At 38.6% G+C, this 23386-nt stretch overlaps 1 protein-coding gene across 1 annotated transcript; it reads left to right on the forward strand.

Moving 5' to 3' along the window:
* Nucleotides 1-653: 653 nt before the first annotated feature.
* SPI1 (Spi-1 proto-oncogene) lies at nucleotides 654-20714 on the forward strand. The gene is made up of 5 exons (XM_014881943.2): nucleotides 654-1003; nucleotides 7466-7559; nucleotides 14552-14739; nucleotides 18499-18646; nucleotides 19324-20714. The coding sequence occupies exons 1-5, from the start codon at nucleotides 959-961 to the stop codon at nucleotides 19638-19640; spliced, it is 792 nt and encodes a 263-aa protein (XP_014737429.1). The 5' UTR covers nucleotides 654-958; the 3' UTR covers nucleotides 19641-20714.
* The last annotated feature ends 2672 nt before the right edge of the window (nucleotides 20715-23386 follow it).

Consider the following 23386-nt stretch of genomic DNA (forward strand, 5'->3'; position numbering starts at 1 on the left):
ACAAAGTATTTCTGCACTTGACTCTTTGGGCAGGAGTCTACAAATCTATTATTCACTGTTAAAGGCACTCAGGACCCGAGGGAAGTCATCGTGAAGGACACGTAATACTTTCCCCTTTTTCCCACTCACTTTCTCCTTGCAGGAATCATAAAAGAAAAGAGTTCACAAGAAACAAATAAGAGGACAAAGTACCTTCCACTGAGTCTAGTCTCATGCAAAGCTGATGACAAAAGTCTCATGGGCATAACTTCAGTGTTTTGTATAAAAAACTGTGTATTTGAAACTGCATACTCTTTTTTCCCTTCTTGCTAAATATTTCCCGTAATTTCAACACAGGACTATTATTAACTGGCAAGTCTATGCCACTGCTCTGGCCTCACAGGGGCAGTCAGGACGGTGTCTTTATGTTTTACCCTCAAACCTGAGGGCAGCAGGCTGGTTATGGCTCACACACAGTGGGAAGCACACAGGGTGCTGCACCACGCTCTTGTTTGCTGATAGCAGGCCCGGGCTCTGGGCTGCTGATTATACAGCAGCACCTGTCCATGGCTGGGGCAGACTTCCTGCTACAGCGCCACAGCTCCCTGAAATGAGATTTATGCAAACTGGCTCAAGTGTGATGTCACAGCGCACTGATAGACCCAAGGGCTATCTGCCTTCTACAGACATTTGATAAAATCAGGAACTTCGCATACAACTCGGGAAGCAGTTCACCTCAGAACCTACTAGGGCAAACTATGAAAACTTGTTAGGGTCCTCCAATCCTGAGATCCACCACTGCTAAGGGACTTCACAGAGTCCGAGGATCTCACTTTTTTCTTTTTTTTTTTTAATTTTCTTTTTTCTTTATTTTTCCTTTTCCCCCTCCCTAATTTTTTTTTAATATGATTTTTTGCAAGTCAGTTACTCTGGATGTTTGAAAACTGAATTAAGAAAAATTCACTCAGAAGTTGGCTGAATGTTGCAAGCTTGCAAGATGGAAGGATTTCCCCTTATTCCCCCTGTGAGTATATGGATTTATTTGTAATATGGATCATTGGGTTCAGACGCAAACAACAAAGTAAACCAGGTTTTGTTATTTACGAATATCTCTGTCTTGGTCTGTATTTGTAATGCCAGGAAGTTTGGCTTAGTCAATATATAAAACTAGTGACAATGCTGCAACGAAAGGGAAATTAACATTTCCCCCCCAAAACGTGTATCTGATTTTGATCTCCATTTGTTTTCACAGATTAAATGTATGGTATTTTTGTACAGGACGTTTATAGCAAGTCAGTAAATCTCTTTCCTTCAGTGCCACCTACGTGATATAAAAGCTGTCTTTCTTCAGATTGTAATTCTTAATCATCTGAAGGCTCTGACATAGTTATCTATTTCAGTGTCTACTAATCTGTGAGAGAAGAGTTGTTAAATTGTTGATTTGCAGATTGCAGATTGCACGTTGTTGATTTACATATTACAGATTTTAGGACTCTGCGTTCTTTGCAATGATAGCATTTTAGTTTTTAACTCAATCTTTTCTTGAACTAAATTCTCTTGAATTCACTGACTATGAAAAAGCAATTGGCAAATGGGAAAAAAACTCATGGTCCTTATTTGGGTCTTTCAATGTTTTCTCTGAGATATAAATTTTTCTGTGTGCTTATGGGGCAAGTCTATCCTTTCCTTAACTCTGAGCATTGTTGCACTGCTATAATTTATCATATGGTGAGTTCAAAAATTATTATTTATGAAGAAAATAATATCACTAACCTGTTGTTCACAAACCAGCCTTAATGGGAAATCTCTCAGCACAATGGGTACAAGAGGCCTTAATTAGATTTCATCAAGCTTGTAGAAGCTGAAGAGGTGTCAGATAAGGTGGTTCACTTGCCTTTTTATGTGGTAGATGGCTTACAGTAATTGCTATGCATGTGCCAGGGAACTGAAAGGGACAATGCAGATCCGAGGGCTTTTTAACAAAACCTGGTATCAAGTTTTGGTGCTGCCTTGTCCCATCTAATGAAGACTAAAGACATTTCTTATCTTCCATCCAGAAAGACAGCCCTTTGAATTCCTCTCGTGTTCGGAATTCATGATGACTGAAAGTATTTATCTTATTTTTGGGGAGACCCTTTATTTTCTAAGTTTATCATCAGTGTCCCTGAAATCACCTATTACCCAAAGGGTGAGAAGATCCTAAAAATAACTTTTCTTTTTCTTAAATACACAGAATTTCCCAATGGGTCTGCTGTAAGTGCAACTGAATAGAAATCTGAATAGAAACCAAGAAATAAAAACGTATATAGAGATTTCTCAGTATGTTACTTGTTGGGCTTAAAAAAAGTAAAATTAGAAAGAAACATAAACCTTGTGCTTATCTTCCCCATAAAACTGCACCCCCATTAAAAAAACCCCAAAACAATTGTTAATTTTCTGTCCATTAACTCATAGCCAAGTTTTCTTTCATTTTTTTTCCCCAGTGTTGAATTCCAAGGCATATGTTGAATAAATTGAGTGAAAAGCTAACACAGTTTGGCCCATATTATAACTTGTGTTGCATTTAATATTCTGTCTGAACTGTGTTCAGATGGGTGATACCACTGGCAGTGAAAACACAATTACATCTTACTGAAGCACTTGACAGGGCAATTCGATTTTTATTTTTGTGATTAAACTGTAAAAAAATTAACAGTTTTGTGGTGCGTGCTTCCAAATTTGCTTTAAGTGCACTTTGAGCACTGCCAGCTAGAGCCCTGCATGTCTGTGTCTCCTGGGACTTTTTCAGTGGGGAGACAAGAGCCTGTTCCTAGGCAGGGGTTGCAGCAGCACTTCCCTCCTCCACCCCTCCCCATTCAGTTGAGGGTGGGTCAGTAACTGATTTCTCTTGCCTGTGCTAGGAAATTGTTACCCTTCAGTTGGAAAATACAGTTTAAATGGTTTGGGAGTACTGCATCTTCCTCTGGAGATTAGGAATTCTGTGGGGAAAAGTTCTGCAGACTGTGTCTGCCTTCCAACACGTGATAGAATTGTGTTATGGTTCAAAAAATCATTAAGTCAAACACCTTTGCCTGAAGAGGGTTCCAGTTGTGTATGAATCCTTAAGTAGCCACCTGTAGAAATCACAGCTCTGAACGAAGTATTTTTGCATGAGAGCAAAAATGCCCCACAGAAGTATTCTGTTCCACATAGCTGCATTGTCAGCACGGTCCAGTGAGGCTGGCCCGATGAGTAATCGTGCTAATATTTTTACTCATCTTTTCTAAAATAGTTATACTGTAATTTTTTTCCAAGGAAATACAGTTAATCTTGGCCTTAAATCTTGTCTCAGCAGCACATCACTGGAAATTGTCTGAAGTATTTTTGAATCACATGCCAGTGAATAGTTTTATCAAGATAATAAAAATATCATCATTTAGTGATTTTACAATTTCCTGGAATCATCTGACAAAGTCTTGGGCAGTAACAAGATTTTCAGACTGCTATTCAGTTGAGCTCAGTGTGTCTCTCTTAACCAGTGCCAACTGAGCTTTCTCTGACTGGTTTTGTGGCTTCTCCTTTGAGTTTCAGGACAAAAATGGAAGACTGAAGCCACTCTTCATTTATCAAAGTCTGTGACAGAAAGTATTGTTTGTTGACCTCTCACACTTGAGGGTAGAATACTGTCTTAGATAGTGTATTGCACCTCATGGCATGCATGAAAGCAGAAACCAGCTTTAGACCACAACTATGGGATCCTAACAAAGCTTTCAGTCACTCTTTTACGTGGAAAGAACCGATAGAACAAATGGCCATTGACATCAGTTAAATATTAAACATAAACTATTCTTTGCTTTTTGTCAGGAGTAACAAAACAGTTCAGTGTCATGGAAGTGCTGTCAGTAAGATGATGAAATGGGTGTGGGTGGGGAGGTTCCAGAGAAGGACAGGGCAAGTGGGTAAAGACTGGCACAAGAGGCAATAGCAGTACATGGTAAAACCACTTCTCTCTAATTAGAGAAAACATTTCTAAAGAATTTTTTCTTAAAAAAAAACCAAACCAAAACAACAAACCAACGCCCAAAAAACCAGAAAGCAATTAAAAACAGGTTATTGGAAATGGCCTCTGAAATAAATAAAGGGAAATAGCCCACCTTCACATAGGATAATTAGAGAGAATACATTCTCTTCTATGTCCTTTAACCACCACCCGATCAGGTTTATGATAAGTAGAATTTTTAGTATTTAATATACATCTTGCCATGTCAGTTACTGTGCCCTTGAGGATCAGACACAAAGACAGAAAGCACTGGCATTACAAGTCCTTTATGGGGTCCATTGGTCCAGTTGCATGAGTTAACAAGGATATACATACACAGGTTTTATCAAAAGGATCACTGGACAGAAAACAAATCCAAGGACAAAAATTCCAAGAATCTATAATAAAGAGGTTTTAAGCCCCAGACTTTCAAACCAGAGTTTATGGTACCCCAATGCCCCATGTAAAAACGTTTTTAGAAACTGAGTATCTACAACTCACTCTGCAGTCAGTCAGATCTGTGAATATTAAGGGAATCGTCGTTTCAAGAGTATTTAACACACCTCCCTTTAGCTCTGGTCATTGAACATACATCTGTAAAAGTAGCTTTTGAATGGTAAAATACTTCATTCTCAGCTGTCAGGCTGTGAGACACTGTTGCCTGTTAATGTACGTTGGTCTGAAGTGGGGGGAGTTTGGAAACTGAGAAAAGAAAACAAAGGAAAAGCACAATTAGGAAAAGCCAAACCTAAAATACGTATTGTTTATCTGCTTTTGGACCAATGCTTGGCCTTCCTGCCAAGCTATACTTCTGTAAAGATATGAGTGACAGATGTTTTGTTTTATCAGTAAAAATTTTAGCAAATTAAGCCTACATTGACAGGATACTGATTTCTTTCGAAATTACTTTACTTTTGCCTAAAGAGTTATCAGCGTTAAAAACGTCAACACATTTAGCTATTAACTTCTTAATAATTTCTATCAGTTTCTAGCATTTTAGTTGAGAAGAAACAGAGGTTTTTCTTTCAAATAATGTACATTTATATGAGTTTTTAACCACCTTTTTCCCAACTAATATGATATGCATTTTCCATTTAGATGTTGACATTTCCCCTTTCACAGAACATGAGTGCTTTCATTTGAATTATAGTAATTTATAATACTAATTATAAATTTAGTTTTTAATTTATAATATAAATTATAATAATTTTAAATTCTGAATATGAAGGCATAAGTTTATGTATTTAACAGGAAACATATATTTAAGGACAGGAAATGAGGGAGTGGGATGAATTAATTTGCAAAGATAATGAAAAGGAGAAATTCCATTCAGAACTTTATCCTAAAGAAAGCAAAATAAAAGCTCATTACTTTTTCTTGTCAGAGATCAGAGTATGCCAAAGGTCGAAGGAATGAAGATGAGTAAATATATATAACCACAGAGAGAACACCAAGAAAATACATAGAGAAAAAGCATACTCTTCTTTGACCACCCCCCTAAAATCTGGAAAATAGGTTATGCTTCCCATTGTATCTCTATGTGAATAAAGGGCAATTCTTTTGTAATCACATAGATTTGGAAAGCTGTACCTACAGTACAGCTCTGGAGACCAGAGAAGAGTCCTGCCACTGCTATTCCTGCTGTGGATACAATTAAATGATGACTTGTCCCTTTTCCTTAGTCTTTGCCCCAGATAGCCTTTATTGTGGGTTATCATCTTCCCAAGATTTCCCCAAAGGAATTATCTACCAGCACCAGTTATATCTGGAGCTTGTAGCCAGGTGATGGATTTTCTCCTGAGGCTTTAAATATTCCATGGATCTGACTCCCAGTCAGTGTGTGTGCTGAAAGTCATGAAGTTTGAGACAATCTTACCCAGTGCATTTTAATGATACACTAATGTAACACATGGCTCCTACTATGGGTTTACCAAGTTCCCAAGTAGTTTCTGAAAGCATTTTGTTGGGGTGTTTTTGGTATATGTTCTAACATCTTAATCCTCAGAAAGAGACAACCTTTAAATCCCCAAATTCTAACAGAATGAACCGCAGAAGTTAACCAGAAGAATTAAAGAAACCAGAAAAAAAAAAAAGTCCTTTTCTTTAGCTAGCTGCTTATCTACCATCTCCATCTGGATTTTAGTGGCAGCTGCTACCTTATGTTCCATGTCTCAGGCAGTCTAGAGGAGTAAGAAGAAGAGAAGCTCTCCTGTACTTCTGTCATGCTGTCACCATGGCATAAACTTTAAAAATGCAGATGTTCCAAAAATGTGACAGGTTCATGGAGGGAGAGAAAGGATTTGGGACATACAGAGAGGCATATGAAATGTAAGCACTAGAAACACGCCCATCATTTAAGTTATCATGTTATTTTAAATATTTATCCTTCAAAGTTAGTTATGATGGAGTCATTAATAGAATTAATTTTTTTCTATTAACACCTAGAAGTACTAAAAATAATTTCCTTAAAAAAAAAAAAGGCAAGAAGGTGATTGAGTCTTCGTTTGCAGTTGACAGCACAAGAATTTGTTTAGATTGGAAGGAAATACTGTAACAAACTCAACTGGACTAAGGTTTAACAAAACCCCGTGACTGACACTGTCTTCTCTTATTCTTCCTTCTGAAAACAAACAAGAAGGAACATTAAATGAAGCAACAAAATTGTGCACAACTAATAATAAACAACCTTTATGGTGACAACGTAAGATCTTAATCAGTATTCACACTGGAATACTGGGCCTGAGGAGGAAGAGAAGTGGGCAAGTTACCCTATGTCACCTGCTTTAAGAAGATAGAGCAAATCTACAGCTAAATATCCAGCAGGTCACAACTCACTATTTGCCCCACATTTTTAAGTCTCACTGTGTGTATCTAAAAGCCCTGCACAGTTGATTTGAACCAGCAAACATTTAGAGACCACCTTGGACAGTAACTGAGAAAGAAAATGTGTTTATGCCCTCTGTCAGCCTCACTACCCTCTGACAGACTGCCCCCATTAAGTCAGGCCCTGTAGAAACAATCAGACTGTGTTTAGGCAAGACAAGTTTCTGCTTTCTCTTTGTGTGCAGGCATAATCATCATCATCATCAATAAAAGGAAATGTCTGTTACTACCAAAGAAAACATTTCACCTTTACTTGAGCCTAATATTTACAACAGCTCTATAGCAGTATCCTCAGAAGGCAGGAGTGTGTGATACAAGGGATTTCTGTATTACAATTAGACAAGTTCTGCTACGCAGGCTGGATCTCTTTTCTTTTCTACTGGCATTACTCTTTTATTTTTTCCCCAAACCAGTGTTTGGCATCACGCATTTTATTCCTGCTGATTCAATAATAACTTGAAGTGTCCCCTTTCTTTCCCTAAGCAATATAAAATGGGTTGGCATCAGCCCTACACTAACTATATGAATAATTTGGAAAGGATTTGTGTAAACTTGCTGTTCTAAAAATTCCTCTTCTTTTTACAGCCCTCTGAAGATATGGTACCCTATGAGTCAGACCTCTACCGACAGCCCCATGACTATTACCAGTATCTCAACAGTGATGGAGAGAGTCATGGTGGTAAGTCAAAAAATATCTCCTTGGAGCATAAAGTTACCACAGGAAATGGATACAACAAAATAACCAATCTATTTCTGTGATCTATAATGTATAAGAACACATTTTTAAATCAGGAACAAAAAGTATTTTATTAATAATATAATATTATTTTATTACTTGTTCCAATTCAGCAACTGCAACATGGTTTCACTGAAAGAGCATTTTAAAAACACTCTATGATGCAAGGGGTTCCCAGGAAAGTGGGATCTCATGATCTCTTTCATTATCTTTACTGTGTTTTTATTTTCCACTGCAGATCAAAAGCATTCAGCTTGCTTCTCACCTTTCTGAGAGCGTGGATTTGTAACACTGTATTCCTCTGCTTGTATTCCTATGTCCAATTCCCATTTTACTTAGGTCCTAGATAATCTATTTGTGCTTTTATTCCAATTAGGTTTCTTTGGTATTTAGCCTTTTTCAACTGCATATATTTTTCTCTTTCTTTTGAGCTCTATTGCATGCTGCCACACCTAACTTTAACTTTCACTCTTCCTCCAGTACACCCAAGCACTTCCTCTCTCCAAATCTATGTAAAACTTCCTTGTACCTGTCTGTAGGTAAAAATAGCTCAATGTAAAAATGCTGTATGATTATTTATCACTTCAATTTAGGCATGTGATTTCAAAGCTTTGGTGTCTATATTTTAATGTTGTTTGGGCTCTAAATCGATGCAGAGGTGAGAGTCTTGATTTGTGAATTTTGTCTGCTGTGCAATACAATGGTCCAGCAACAGCACCCTGGAAATACCAGAGTCAATATTGACTCAGGAAGGAAAAGCACCGTTCTGCTCTATTACTGGTGGCAGTCCCTGCAGATCCTGGAGTTTCCCTGAAAGATTCCCACTGATACAGCAACTAGGCCCATTGCTGTTAAAATTTAAGACATGAACTAAACATAGGCCAGCACTGTTTTGTCTGTGGCAACAGAAGCTGTCTTAAAGAGCAGTGAGTTACTGAGTAAGATCGCTCTGAGTGTTTAGCTGAAAGAGACTCCTGCCTAAATTTGTTCTCTACACTTCAGGAAACACCTATGATATTCCTAACACCTGAATACAAAGAATTAATTCAGTTTTTATAAGTTATCTCATGGCATCTGTCAAGTCTCATTAATCAAACTCAGCAAATTCCACATGGAAATTCAGGGTTTTTACATTACACCCCTACCTGTTTGCACACTCATAAAACAGGATAACATTGATTATCTCAAAAGGCAATTGAGACAATTAAACAATAAATATAAAACATGCCATGTAGGATAAAGAACTGGGAAATAACTTTTCTGTCATTAAGTCTAGGCTACCTCAAGCAAAACCATCCCTTTATCTTTCATAATTTTATCACCCCATCTGGTTTACTGCCCGTTTTTCTATTGAAAGCCTGTCCCTAAGCTATATTTCTCAGATCACTTGCATGATTTTACTCCTCACAATGAACACAGTAAAAACTGGATAGTGACCTGTATAGGTTATAGCCTTAGCAGTACAAAAACAGAACTTTAAACAGAAATTTGTCTGAAGTTGTGCTACACTTGTCCTAAAGAATGCAATATTTTTAACTCCTACAGTAAGCGCTTATGGAAGAGATAAACTAAACCCAGCCTACACATTCCAATCAAATTTTTATTTATGAAAGCACCTATAATGTAGTTGGCTGTGTTTAAATATCTGTGCCCTGTCCTGTCCTGAATTGCTCACAGTCCAAAAGAGCGATGAGCAACCAAAAAATACAGATGGAAACTAAAACCCACAAACTATTGCAGTTTCTTTCTTTCTAATAAACATTGAAAAACCCAGCTTTGGCTTTCATTTTGTTTGTGACAGAGCTATAGAGTCTTGAGAAGAGCCAAACAGAAGAGCAGGAAAAGGATGCCACAAAGTACATTTAGAAATATGTACTAAGTGTTCAGAACAAAGTGGGTAAAGGCACAATGATTGAAAAATTGAGGGAGAAAGGAATAAAAAGGTGCTGCCATGACAGCAGTGAAAGAGACAAGAACCTAGTTAGATAGGAGGATAAAAAGAAGAAATAAGAACAGAATTGTGAGACAGATGTTCAGCTTGGGGTACAGTGAGATCACTGACAATACATAAAAATATTTTTGCAGGTCTACTCCGTAGCACTATGCACCTTGATACTAGCAGTTAATGCAAATAGATGCCACTAGACAGACTAATACTTCTGATTTTGCTGACAAGGGACTGTTAAAGAAATAAGAAAATTTCCTGAGGTGTCAGGCTACCTTTCTCTCCCTGCTAGAAAATTAATTTTGTGAAAGGGAGATGGCAATGTCTTAATCTGTAGATTTGTGCTACATGCATTACCATCCCTTTTCCTCAAATATAGTAGTGAAAAAACCCTTACTCCATATGTACACAAATAGGTAGTAAAGTCCACCAAAAAATCTGTAGATCTGGGCCAATAGTGAGTAACATGTAGGAAATCATTTCCATAAGTGAACACTGAAAATAACAGGCAAAACCACAACATGATATGTTGATCACCACAAGTACTGTGTGTGATTATTTTCTGTACTGCAGAGTAACTATGTTTTAAATACTGTAATAAACACAGGGACACAGTCATGCAGGACAGAAGCTGTTTTGAGTGATCGTGTATTAGTCCATCACCCTGCCCTGAGCTTGTAAGTCTGTAAGCATAACACAGCATATTTTGTAACATCAATGCAATCTTAGTAATTGCAAAATTTCACTGCATCTTTGTCTCTATGCTATTACCAAACATTATAGGTTTAGTAAAAATTGCTTTTTGTATGAAGCTGAGTGCTGACCCTTGTTCCCTTCATTGCTAGCCTCATGGAACCTACTAGATTTCTTGATCTGGGATTTTATTTTTGTCCCACATCCTGGAGTAACATGACCATTTAGGAATCTCACCTTTAATTTTATCAGCCCACATACAAGTGGAGGAAAGTCCAAACATATGAACCTTAGTCTTAAATGCTATATGAAAAAGAGAAAGAATTCCAAACTTCATTTAAGAAATCCCCTCCCTTCAAAGCTATTCACATGATTTGATGGGGCGTGACCCATAGGCTTTTGAACATTTGCATAATTAAAGTCATGAAGTTTGTGAAGCGAGAGCTGATGAGAGTCTAACATTGTTTTAGATAAGAGTGATGCTCTGCCCAGGACCACGACACTCTTCTCAAGAGTTCCCAGTATCCTTCAATATTTTTCTTATTTCCTCTCTGGGTTCTTTCCTTGACCTGCTTTTTCAGACGTGCAAAGCACAGCGGGCGCTTGTAGGCTATGCAGTGAAAGAAGTCCTCCCCTAGTTCACCATGTGTTGGAGAATCAGCCCAGCCCAGAGCAGAAGCAGCCAGAGGCCGTGGCCAGCACAGCCAGCGCAGCGGTGGCCACAGCTGTGTCCCCAGAGCACGCTGCTGACCCAGCTGTCGCGCTTCCGCTGCCAGAGCTGCCGCAGGAATTTCTGCACCCTTTTGCTCTGCACAGTGCACAGTTAGCCCGTTGCTCCACATTTGTTGTGAATACCTTCCCTGAGCCTGTCTCATATCCTGACTGCTGGTTCTGCCATCATTCATCTGCTGAAACAGGAGCAAGGCAATTTACAGTGATGAAAAGCTGCAGTAAAAAGTTCAGGCGGGTTTTCTCACTCGTGGAGTGAGACTCTGCCTCCATGGTGAATATTAACACAATGCCTTTAGGTCAGCTACTGCTTCCCAACAGGCTAACATCCTCTCTGTCATGGGAGGGAGTTCAAAATTCATTATTGTCCTTCCTCTAACCTTTCACTACATATAAGACCAAAACAAACATGATCTCCATGTCTCTGCAAGAGAGAATTTTTTTCACATCCTCTTTCACTTCACATGAAATTTCTCATAATGACTCCATTTGTAGGTATAGCTTGGCTTTTAATGACATTTTCCTTTACACAAAGAACAGGCACTTTCCATTTCTAGAATTTTTATCTCCTTTTTTCTTCCTTCCACCCTCATGTTTTGGAGAAAAGAACAAAATTGCTATGTGTAACTGACATAGCACTAACAAAGAGCATAGAAGTAAAGAGTTTCTGGTAACTCAAATATCTGCAGACACAGATATTTAAATTTTTCTCTTTTTATTTTCCTGTGCAATAACTTAGCCAGAATGGTTAACTGCAGATTTGTAATTTCTCTTCAATTGTTACTGAACCAATATTATTTTTCCTAAGAATTACTGAGAAATTATAGATATTTTAGAAAGAATAAGGACTTATGTCCAAATATTCAAGTTGTAATATGGAGCAAAGTTTGTGTTGAAGTAATTTCTGACATAGACTTTTTTGGTAGTGTAATACTATTATGTCATAACTTTAAATCCTATATGCCGCACTAATAGTATTATTTTATTATTTTATTTTTGCAACAGCATCTAATTCCGTAAAAAAGGAATTCAGTAATTAATATGATAATTACTAATTAGTTATTATAATTAATATGCATAAATAATGTTCCATAGGTTAATTAATCTGTCAAGGGAAAAGTTAAACCAGCTCTGGAGCAACAGTAACTTTGTTGTAGGCTAAAAAAATGATGAGGTATCTCAAAATATAAAAACAATACTGCCATTGGCAGCCTCAGAGACGTTTTCCTGGGCTTTGGCATCCTCCCAGTTATGCACTGATCTCATTTGCTGTTGTAAATTATCAGTGACAAGGGATCTTTGGGAATATACATTGCCCTCTGACAGAGCACTTTCCACACAGCAAGCAGAGCCAGATCACTCTAAGGAACAAGATTTTAGATTATTCCCGTGATGTGTTCTCAACAATTTAAAATGCAGGGCTGCCCATGCTATATTGGACCTCAGTGGTTGGCTCTACTTAGAGAAATGTGCAGCAATTTAACCCAGAGAAAATATGAGTTAGTGTGGCTCAGTCCTTCAACCAAATGGAAAGGTTTCACACTCAAAGTGCTCAAAGCTTCCTACCAGTACACAGCTTTAGGTAAATTATGGATTTCAACTCACACACTCTGCTGTTTCCTGGGTCCTTTGCACCCATAAACCCCACTTTTTTACCCTAGACACTAAAATTTTTCTCTTCAACTGCAACATGAATAAGTGCTTACTGTGTATTATAATTATCTTAGGGCTATAAAATCAATGACAAAGTAATGCAGCAGCTCCCTGGATACTTTCATAAGTACATTTCCACCCCTTTCACACAGAGTGGCAAGGTTTATTCATGAATCAGAAAAGCAGAAAGGACAAAAAAAGTAAGTGTTGGTGACATAAACGGTGTGATAGAGCTTCCAAATAAATTTCTATAGGCCTGAGCACAAAGGCAGCTGAAAGAGCTTACAGCTTCTCAACTGCAACTGTGCTTGGTATAAACATCACTGAGTTCACCTTAAAGGAAACCACATTCAAAGTCACTCCCCTGGATTTCAAATCCTCAATGTGATTACACTTAACTGTTTGAAACATAAATGGGGAAGGATGAGGAGATAGGAGATGAGAAAAAGAACTAACTTGATATTTAAGAAAAATATTCATAGCACATTGTATCCACAAAATGTTGTGCACAATAACATTATATTGCAGAACAAGACAATTGTTCCTTTATAAATTTAACTACATTTAGAGGAACATTTCAATTCTGTCCACTGTGTTATTGGAAGGATGTCAACAGCTGGGAGGGAGCTTGGAGAAGTGTAGAAGTGTGAATAGGGGGGTGAATATACAGATTTACACTGAGAGACTGAAAGCTGAAGCTAGGTTAAGTAATACTTAGAAATAGATTGTAAGAGTACATGACAGCAACCTGAAAACATGTGAAGGTCAAGACAGAAATGATTTTTAATAATTTGAATAAGGGAAGAGAACATGAAATAGTAAGATATAAATTAGAACTCTTACACAACATCATAAAGAAATTTCAGCCGTGCATAAAATGATGCACAGAAAGGTGAACCCTGGTCGATTAGTTCCAAGCTCAATCAGACTAGAGGACACAGTGTTGGCACTGATTTTAAAAACAGGTTGCACATAAATATGTGTGAAATTATGCATGCAGCTATTGTATATGAGAAATAAAATTAACAATACTTCAAGTTTCTCACAGAAAATTCAAAATTTTGAGCAGCAAATATGACATTCTAAAAACTTGAAGGCGTATGTTGAACTAAAAAAGCCAGAAATCTAAAACTGACAATGATATGGAATTTAATTTCAAAGATGAATGAATCAGGAAACATGATAGTGGTTATTTAAGTACTTCTTTATATTTTTTTTAAAAATCCAAATTATCACAGAAATTTCAAAGGTGCTAAAGAGAAAAAAAAATAAAGAGGCTGCATTAGAATTTAGCCTCCCTGTATACAGTGTACACCAGATTTCCACATGTGTTTATCCTTTTATTCTCTAGTATTGATACTCAAAAATGTCTGAAAAGCAACACAGCAGGAAATAGAAAAGTGCCTTTTGTGCAGCATTTCTGGAATTTTGCTAGCACAGTAAAATAAAGACTAAAGATAGCTGCAAAATAACCTTTATATTTTTCCACCTCCTCATTTCCATGCCGTGAGGAAGAGTGTAAAAAGAATATGACAGTATGTAAACCAGTAGAATTTGTTGTCTCAAGATTGACAATGTTTTGAAACTTGTTGTGGTCTCTTCTTGAGAAAGGTGCCAGCACTAACATCTTCTGCACCTTGTGTTAAATTATCACTGAAATTCATCTCACTATCTGAGAGTCTTGTCCTACTCAAAGTGGCCTAGGCAATACTTCCCAGTCACAGGGATTTATGAGATTAGGAAAAGAAACTTTACAGGGATCTTTGCAGATTGTCAGCAGAGAGAGACAGCTCAACAGGAGGGGTTTGGAGAGGGCAGAAATGGCAGTGACAGGAGTAAGAATCAATGAAAGCCAGGTAAATGCCATGGTTTTTATCCTTGCAATGACAGACAATCTATTTTTTCCTTTCTTTAGATCATTATTGGGAGTATCACCCACACCACATGCACGGTGAATTTGACACCTTTGGAGACAACCATTTCACAGAGCTGCAGAGTGTGCAGCCCCCCCAGCTGCAGCAGCTCTACAGGCACATGGAGATCGAGCAGATGCATGTCTTGGATTCTGCAATCCCAACCACACACATCGGACTCAACCATCAGGTACAGTGACCAACCCCTGCTCTGAATTTCAGATAATGCTAAAGAAAATGGTGCATCAAGGAATGCATAATATTAAGTGAAAGACATTGCTGAAATGAGTTACTCAGGTTCTTAGGGCATGTAAAACACTCCATTCTCAAGAAAAATGTATTTTAAACATTTTTTACCTGGATAATGAGAAATCATGCTCCCCACACTGTCTAAAATGAGAACTGCATTTTATGGAGGTGTTTGGAATTTCAAATTTTTGTTTCATTTGGAATGAAAATCAACTGCAATCATCTGCAATTCTGCAGATGAACTGGAAGCTTTGTATCATCATAGTGAGGGTACCCATGACTATTAAGAAGTAATTCTGAGCTTTGGGGTAGTAGTAATTAATATTAGTAGTAGTTTTAAATATTTCCAAGGAACCCTGAAAGTTTTATATGACTTGTATGAGAAATGCTAACAAAGACAGGTCACTGGCAATTCTACCACGGGCTGAGGAGACCCTACTTGTGCTTTTATCTGGGAGTAAATGAGTCACAAGCCAAAGCACACTTTCTTGTCTTTGCTCAGGTTTTACATTAAGCCAGGCATTTCTCTGTAAAAAAAGAAACTCCACTGTGCAGTAGTCACCTAAGCACCAGTGAATTCTCACTGGAGCTGTAAGTATAAGGTGTTCCATCATACTGCAAAGATACTAAGCACAGCAGGTGTGGAAATCACTATTGGTCCTACAAGAATATGCCCAAAGTCATTACTGGGAGCAGTAAGAAAGGTGGGAGATCTTGTGCTAAAGAATTTCCCAATTTACATTAAAGAAATACAGTCCTAAACACAAGACAGAGTAGAGCTGAAGTTGGAGAAAAGAGTGTTTGCTGATGACAGTGCTGCATATATATAAAGTACCCTTGCTGAAACTTTGTGAGAAAAACCACATGCATGGGCTTATCATTTGGGGTTTCTCTGCTCAAAGCAAACTGAAATTGTATGTTAATACTGTATTAATCAAAAAGAAAGAAGAGAAAAAATAGAATGAGTAAGTTAACACTGACAACAGGAAACTGCAAGCCATCAAAAAATCAGGAATAGAATATAAGATGTAGATACAAACAAAGAATTAGGAACAGAAAGTTACAAATATAGAAAATGCATCATGGAACAGCAGTCTGTGGGAAGCTTCAAGTTGTTTCAGTTGCTCATTGCAACTGCTAACACCTAATGGCCAACCATTACCTCTGGCTAAGGGTAAAGGATGAAAATGAGCCCCTTTAGGGATGTCTTTGGAAGCACTACCGAAAAACAAGAGAGGGCACTTCTGCTTATCCCCGTTCATACCGCTCAGCTATGGTCTTTCATTTCAGGATGAAAGGCAGGGAACTAATTTTGTTACAACTTTTGATAAAGAGCACTGTGATCTCCCAGCCCCACACCCGACCAAGCTGCAGATGTTCGTATGTAGAATTCACTGCCACCCTCCTTTTCCTTACCAGCAGGGGATCTTTGGCTTTTTACTTTACTTTACTTTTATTCCTAGAATAGCTCATGCAAATAGTACTTGGCATGCTCTGAAGTTCAGCTTCTGGTGTGTCTCAGTCACAGTCCCAGGCAAAGAAACAGAAGCAGGAAGCAAGTTTTAATCCTCCTCTAAATTCGCTAGTTTTTAACCAGCATGCTTGTGCTGCAATATCAGAGTTACTCTTTGCAATAAAGGAAGACTATGCAAAGATACTTCTTTAATTTTCGGTTGATATCACATTACTTTGTGAAATCAAATTTGAAGTTTAACCTGTTCATGAACAAGATTTGTTTGAAAAGTTCTGTTAGCCTGCCAACAGGGGCCTCAGAAATAATAAAATAAGAAAAAAAAAATCATTCTGAAGAGAGAATGAAAGAGAAGGTTGGAACGCTGTGAGAACTTTAGAAAGAGGAAAATCACACGTGGGTTCCACAGACCCTGAGAAAACATCAGGATATGGAAAGTAGCTAGTAGTTCCTTAAGTTTTCTCTCTCCAGAACTGTATTAGTAACCTGGCTCTTTATAGCACACAGACTGGTCCTCTGTGACTCTGTCCCAAAACCGTGTGACACTGGATTGCCCTTGCTGGGTTTTAGGTGCAGAGGAAGTCTAAGCAAAGATACAGCAGCCAGGGAAAGTGGGGACAGCGTGGGGAAAGTTTACTCCACATCCCAGGCTGGCCTCTGCTTGGAAGACACCACATCCCCTCCCATGCCCCACTGCAGCCCCAGAGAAGCAGTTCCTTACTCCCATAAGACCTCCCAGAACACTCCAGGTTTCCACAGCCTTTTTCTCCACAGGGGCACCAATCCCCTTCCCCTGTAGGACACTGTCCCACCTTCTCATTCCCCTTCCCCCATGGCACAGTGTCTGCCTTCCTTCCTAGCCCTGCAGCTTTCTTAACCGTAAAAAGCTGAAGGTGGACTGTGGTGAGGCTGAAGTTTCACTCCTGGGGATGTGACAGGAAGCTTACAGGCACTCTTGCCCAATGCTGCCCTTCCTGCAGCCAATCTGCCAACTCATTAACTGCCAGCTGCTGGGCCCCACCAGCCCCTGGCACAGCCTGATTGGCACATTTTAAGGTGGTGCAAAAACTCATCCGAAAAGCAGCACTTGGCCAAGCCCAACACAGTGTGGGTGGTGTGACTCATGAGCACCCACTGCCCACTTCAGTGTCTGAGGGCCCCTGGGGAGGGCATCAGGCTCAAAACATCCTTTCCTGGATGCTCACTTTCAAGGAGCATCTGTCCCGTTTCATGAAATCTACATAAGACATATAAGACATGCTGCTAGGTTTGAGGGATGTTAGTTGGGCTCTTTTTTTTAATGTAGGGACTGGGTTCTTATTCCCTGCTCCTCAGACTGACCTGTTTCAAATTATTAAATAAGAAGATGCAATAATTTGTGGCAATTGGTCATGTTTCCTAGCAAATCAGACCACAACTGAGAATTTACAGAGCTGAGGTATATTCCACACTGCTTCTGACAACACCTCTATATAAGGGCAGGAGAATTTAACACAAAAACTGGCTTGCTAGCTTTGCAGATGAGAAATTCCCCCCTAATGGGGAATTTTCAGAGAGCCATTTGGGAAAAGAGAATATGGGCTCATATGATATACCCTTTATCTTAGAGTTAAGGCTACTCCTCTCCTCATGGGGGAAGCTGACAGACTGGTATAATTCCATCTCCAGATCTGGATGCAGTCCCCTAGGGTTTCAGTGCCATCAGGAGGTGCTGTGTGTGAGAAAGGAAGAGGACAACAGTGCCAAAGCTAGCCATGACAGGGTGGAACTGTTCAGCTCTTTGAATTTAACTCCAGATGGTCTGTGTTAGGAAAAAAGTTGGTCTGAAGAGCAGTTTCACCCTGGGGATAGACAACCAGGATCAGAAATTCATTAGGAAGAAAGCAAGCTTTGGGGAGATATGGGGGAAGAGTGACAGCGTTGCTTGCCTGGGATATAAGATATGAGAAAGTTATGACTTTCACAACGTTATTCATTCTTCCCTCCTGTAAAGGTGCATTGTTGTACTTGTGTAAGTGTTGACTGGTATCTGAAAGTTTCTCCTAATACGATGGCATTTATTACAAATGTCAACAACTAAGTCACTCAGTATTACTCTAGACATTTTCCAATACCTCTCCCTTTCTCCCCCCTTTTCTCTGTGCCTCTCTTCATTACATTTCCTTTTTTAATCTGGATGCCCTGCTGTGTATCACTGCCCTCTCCCTCTACTACTCTGTTCTCCAAAAGGTGTCCTATTTGCCCCGGATGTACTTCTCTCCACCTCAGCCCAGCTCTGACGAGGAGGACATAGAGAGGCAGAGCCCCCCCTTGGAGGTATCAGATGGGGAGAATGATGGTGTGGACCCTGGGCCTGGAATTATGCATGGAGAAACAGGTCAGTGAAAGCAGAAGGATTTTGTCAAGCTATGAACTGAGCAGGTGTTACATTACCACGATGATAGTAAAACTGTAGAACTGCTGTGCTGGTATTTTATGCTGCTGCCAAAGCTTTTCTTTCCTTGACTCCTTGCACCCTCCCATCCTCTGAATCTTTCACAACTGTAACTATCTCAAACCTCATTTCTTGATGTATTCTCCTGCTTCCTTTGGCTTTGTCTATTCAGGCTTCCTGAATGGAAATGGCTTTTGCCATTTCTACTCCAATTTCTATTAACAGCCAGGAAAACCAAGGCAAGAAAGTCAAGGAAGAACCAATTTTAAAAAATATTTAGCTCTTTGCTCAGTATCTGAGAGTCATATTCTGCATAACCTGCCAAAATTAGGTTTAGGTTAGTTTTGAATTAGCAATGTTTTTCAATTAGCTTCAAATTAGCAATTTAATTTCAGAAGTTTAGCCTTTGGAATTACTTACTCTTGCTTATTTCTTCTTGGTACATCAGCCCACATTTTGTCCTCACAGTATTACGTTGTCTACTGTTACAAATGCTGCAAACTGAAGAAGTTATGCCTCTCCCAAGCTAGCTGAAATACTTAGATACTTTCTGCTGTTTCGCCAGGAACTACACACAAATACTAATACTCCACTGGCTTCCTTCTTTGACTCTTACACAGGCAGCAAGAAAAAGATACGTCTGTACCAGTTCCTTCTGGACCTTCTTCGCAACGGGGACATGAAGGACAGCATTTGGTGGGTGGACAAGGAGAAAGGTACTTTCCAGTTCTCCTCCAAACACAAAGAAGCATTGGCACATCGCTGGGGCATCCAGAAGGGCAACCGCAAGAAAATGACCTACCAGAAGATGGCACGGGCTTTGAGAAACTATGGCAAGACAGGCGAGGTCAAGAAAGTTAAGAAGAAGCTGACCTACCAGTTTAGTGGAGAGGTGATGGGAAGGGGGGCCACTGATAGGAAACATTATCCTCACTGAGGCCATGGGACCCTGAGCAAGAAAAAATATTGAGAGCTCCTGGCTGGATACCAGCAGAGGAGATGGACGCATCTTTCTCTTTGCTTCCTGTGCCCCCTTCTCTGCCTTTAGACAGCCTTTATCATCAGATGTTTCTGGTACGAATTCCCTTCTTCAGCATCTGAGAATCCTAATCATGACAGAATTCTTTGCTTCCATCCTCCGAGTTGGACAGAGTCGGGAAATTTAAACAATGTACAAATATATTGTTGTCAGGAAAGATTTTTTTTTTTTTTTTTTAATTGTAACTAAAGAATACAGCCGATGAAGTTTTGCCTCCAGAGGTGGTGCTGTGTCACTCACAGTGACACCGTGTTAGCTTCCAGCTTTTAAACTAGCATTAATACAGGCTCTGCCGCAGCTCTCAGAGCTAGAGAGAAGTTTGCAGATCTTGGAATGATACCCGTTCTTTTAAATAGTAATAACATGTACATATTTAATAAAATTAGATATAATGAAGTTTTGATGTTTGCATAATAAATGATTACTCCACAAACAAATGTCACACATTCAGTTGTGCAGATACAGCTCCTGTGTGGTGTCTGAACAAAAGGTGCACATTGACATCATCAATGGTGTCAAACTCAGTAACAAAGGTAAGATTACTGTGAAAGAGACTACAATACTGAAGGAAATTTAAAAATACATGTATGTATATATTTCTCACTATTTTTTCCTGTGCAAAACCCCTGCCAGTTGAACATTTTCTGGTCATGTATACCAAGAATTGCATTTATACCCCCATCCTGTTTAGAACGTAACAATTAACCATGTTTTCTGTTGTTTTATTTATTTCTCTGCTCCTGTTCTCTTGTTTTGCTTTCCCCCCAAGTGATACCTTGATTCTAGCTTATGAATCTTTCTTGGAAATAAGTTGCATTTAATCATGTCTTTGCAGAATTCCAGTACAGAAGAGTTTCCAGATTTTAACTGTGGATTTTAATCCCTACTGTAAAACAATTAATAGTAACTAATAACAACTGCACTGTATAGATAACACTCAAAATGCAAAATAAATGATAATTCAAAACCTGAGGCACTATGATAAATTTACCCAGTACATCTAAACACTGAAATTAAATCCAAATTTAAGCAACAGTAAGAAAATTAGCATTTTAAGTTTCAACATTTTTTAACATATCTCAACTGTTTCAATCACTCAAAAGTCAGGAAATATCATCATGAATTTCCCAAAATAGATGAGGTGAAATGAGGCAGAACGAGAATGAAGAGAAGGGGGTTTTTCAACAATATTGAAATGCAGTACAACATGCCAAATACCACTAAATAACTCGAAATTTTTCAGAGCTTGCTCCTCACTGGAACCAGAAATAGTTGAAAGTGATGAGCTTCTTACAGACCTGAGATCTCAAAATTAAATCCAAACACACTCAGTGTTATCTGCACTAACAATCTCACTGTGGAAGGGAAAAGTCTGGTGATATCACAGCCTACAGTATCTCTTTGGAGCCAAACAAGAAAGAAGCTCCTGCTTAAAAAAACATCACAAAGTACTACTTCCCAATTCTTATTCCCAGTTCTTGAACATGATAAAGACACCAGTCAGTGCCAAAAATTAACAGAGTTATCTTTCATGCTTCTAAAAAATCTTGTCATTCAACTTGTAGTTACTGTGCTTTGAGGATCATGTCAAATATTCTTCATTCACTTAGGATAAATCAAATTTAGAAGACATTTTGTTTCTAAAATTGTACTGGAAGGATTTACTTCCTATAGGAAATAATGTAGTGCTCACTAAATTGGACTTGGATAATTCCATCTGCATCTGTATTGAAGTTTCAGGATGGAAGCTGAAGATGTTGAAGGCAGTTCTCAGAAGACTAGAACACCCAACTCTGACACAATTAAAATTCCTCCTTGCTGAGCTAGAAACTCAGGATTTCTGTGTTTGGTACTGATGAGGACTCTCCACTGCTGGCCTGGAATTAAAAAGAGATTAAAGACATTTGTACTCATCAGACTTGCAGACTTGTTATTCAAGAAAACTAGAGTAATAATTCCTCTCTTCATAAAAATATCTTTATCACAAACACAGCTTCAAAAGCAGAACTGATCCTTCTCTGACACTGTAATTTGGAGGAGAAGGATCATTTCCTCTTGTAGGATAACTATGATAACTGAAAAGAGCCAACGGGTGAGTTAATTGTGGAGATGCTTAGGATATCACAAAAGCCATTTCAAGCTTACCAAAAAGCTTTCTAAGATCTATGACACCTATTTTTCCATTTCCCTAGCAAGTCATGCATAAAATCCAATTAGATGCTGGAGAAATAATACAAAATTAAAATAAGCATTCAAATAGAAAAAACAAGAACCTTTAAATGAGCTATTTGAGCACTGTGCATTACTATAAAATGTTAATTTAGACCAACTACTTATACTTGAATTAAAGAATTTGCATTTTACACTGGTTTTGACCAAAAGAAACATGGAAATCAAAGATTCTGAGAAAATTATTTTGGGGGGGAGAGTATTATTAATAAATAAAACATTTTAAAAAGTAGTATTGAATATACTTTAACAAGCAAGTTTAAAATTTTATCTCCAAAGCTGAAAACTTTTTCTCTTCCTCTTGTTAATGCTTTGAAATACTGTTTCTAAAAATATTCACTCCCCATCTGTTTCTGGTTAGGTTTTTCATCTGTGGCATGAAGAGTGAATAATCATGTGTTGCAGCTGTGAAGGAGACCAAAGGATGATGCTCCTCTGCCAGAGTGCTGTTGGTCTGCCACACAGTCCAACTGCTGGGGACACTGGGCTGTCCGAGCAAGCTGAATTGTCACCATTCAGCTGCACAGGCAAGCAGAAGCTCCTCGGCCGTTTTAGACAAAAACACCAAAACGAATATGACTAAATCACAGGTTCTGCAGAATTACAGAGGAGCAAGCATTCCGTTTTCTCTGAAGGTGGCCAAGTACCAGACAGACAGACGTGATCCAAAAAGGTCAGGGGGAGCCACTGTTTGGAGAGATGACCCATGATTAGCACAAGTTCATTGGAATATTTTGCAGCCCACTTCTGTTAAGAGATCATCAATCCTCTTTCAAAGCAAGTATTTGTACTGCTGCTGGATATTCAACTTCTAGCAGCCTGCTTTAAAAAGCAGCTTTATTAGCCACTGAGTGGTTCCTAATCAATTCGTGTGGAAAGATTATTCAGGAAACTATCAGTGAGCTAAACTCAAAATACTGAACTGCACCTACAGTATATTAGGCTCCCTCTAGCTGTACATCAGAGGCATCAAAGGTAGAAAAATTTCATTGACTATACTGATAATCTGCTAATAATAATATACAGTGGTAGCACATATTTTTAAATTCTACTCAGTCAAAGCAAGTTTTAGACATTTCTAGATGTAAGCGACTACTCACCTGCATCAGACAGACTGCAGTTAATGGTGCTATTATTTATTTTTGTCTGAAAACACACATTTATTGAATCTTCCAAACTTCCTGAAAAATGTATACACACACATCCCAATATATCTGTTGGAGGTTTTTCATCTCCTCCTTAAAGAAATTTTATCTCTATACCCTCATTTCGAGATTCATACACTGACAGAGCCTAACAATCCATGTTTGTCTTCACTTGTGGTTACAACAGGGCTTAGGCTCTGTACATTGCCAGGTTTCTTCAGCAAGCCTTTTGCCTTAGTTTGTTTTTCTATTTGTAACACTTAATCTCTT

Source organism: Sturnus vulgaris, chromosome 6 (genome assembly GCF_052056855.1).
Source record: "Sturnus vulgaris isolate bStuVul1 chromosome 6, bStuVul1.hap1, whole genome shotgun sequence".
NCBI lineage: Eukaryota > Metazoa > Chordata > Aves > Passeriformes > Sturnidae > Sturnus > Sturnus vulgaris.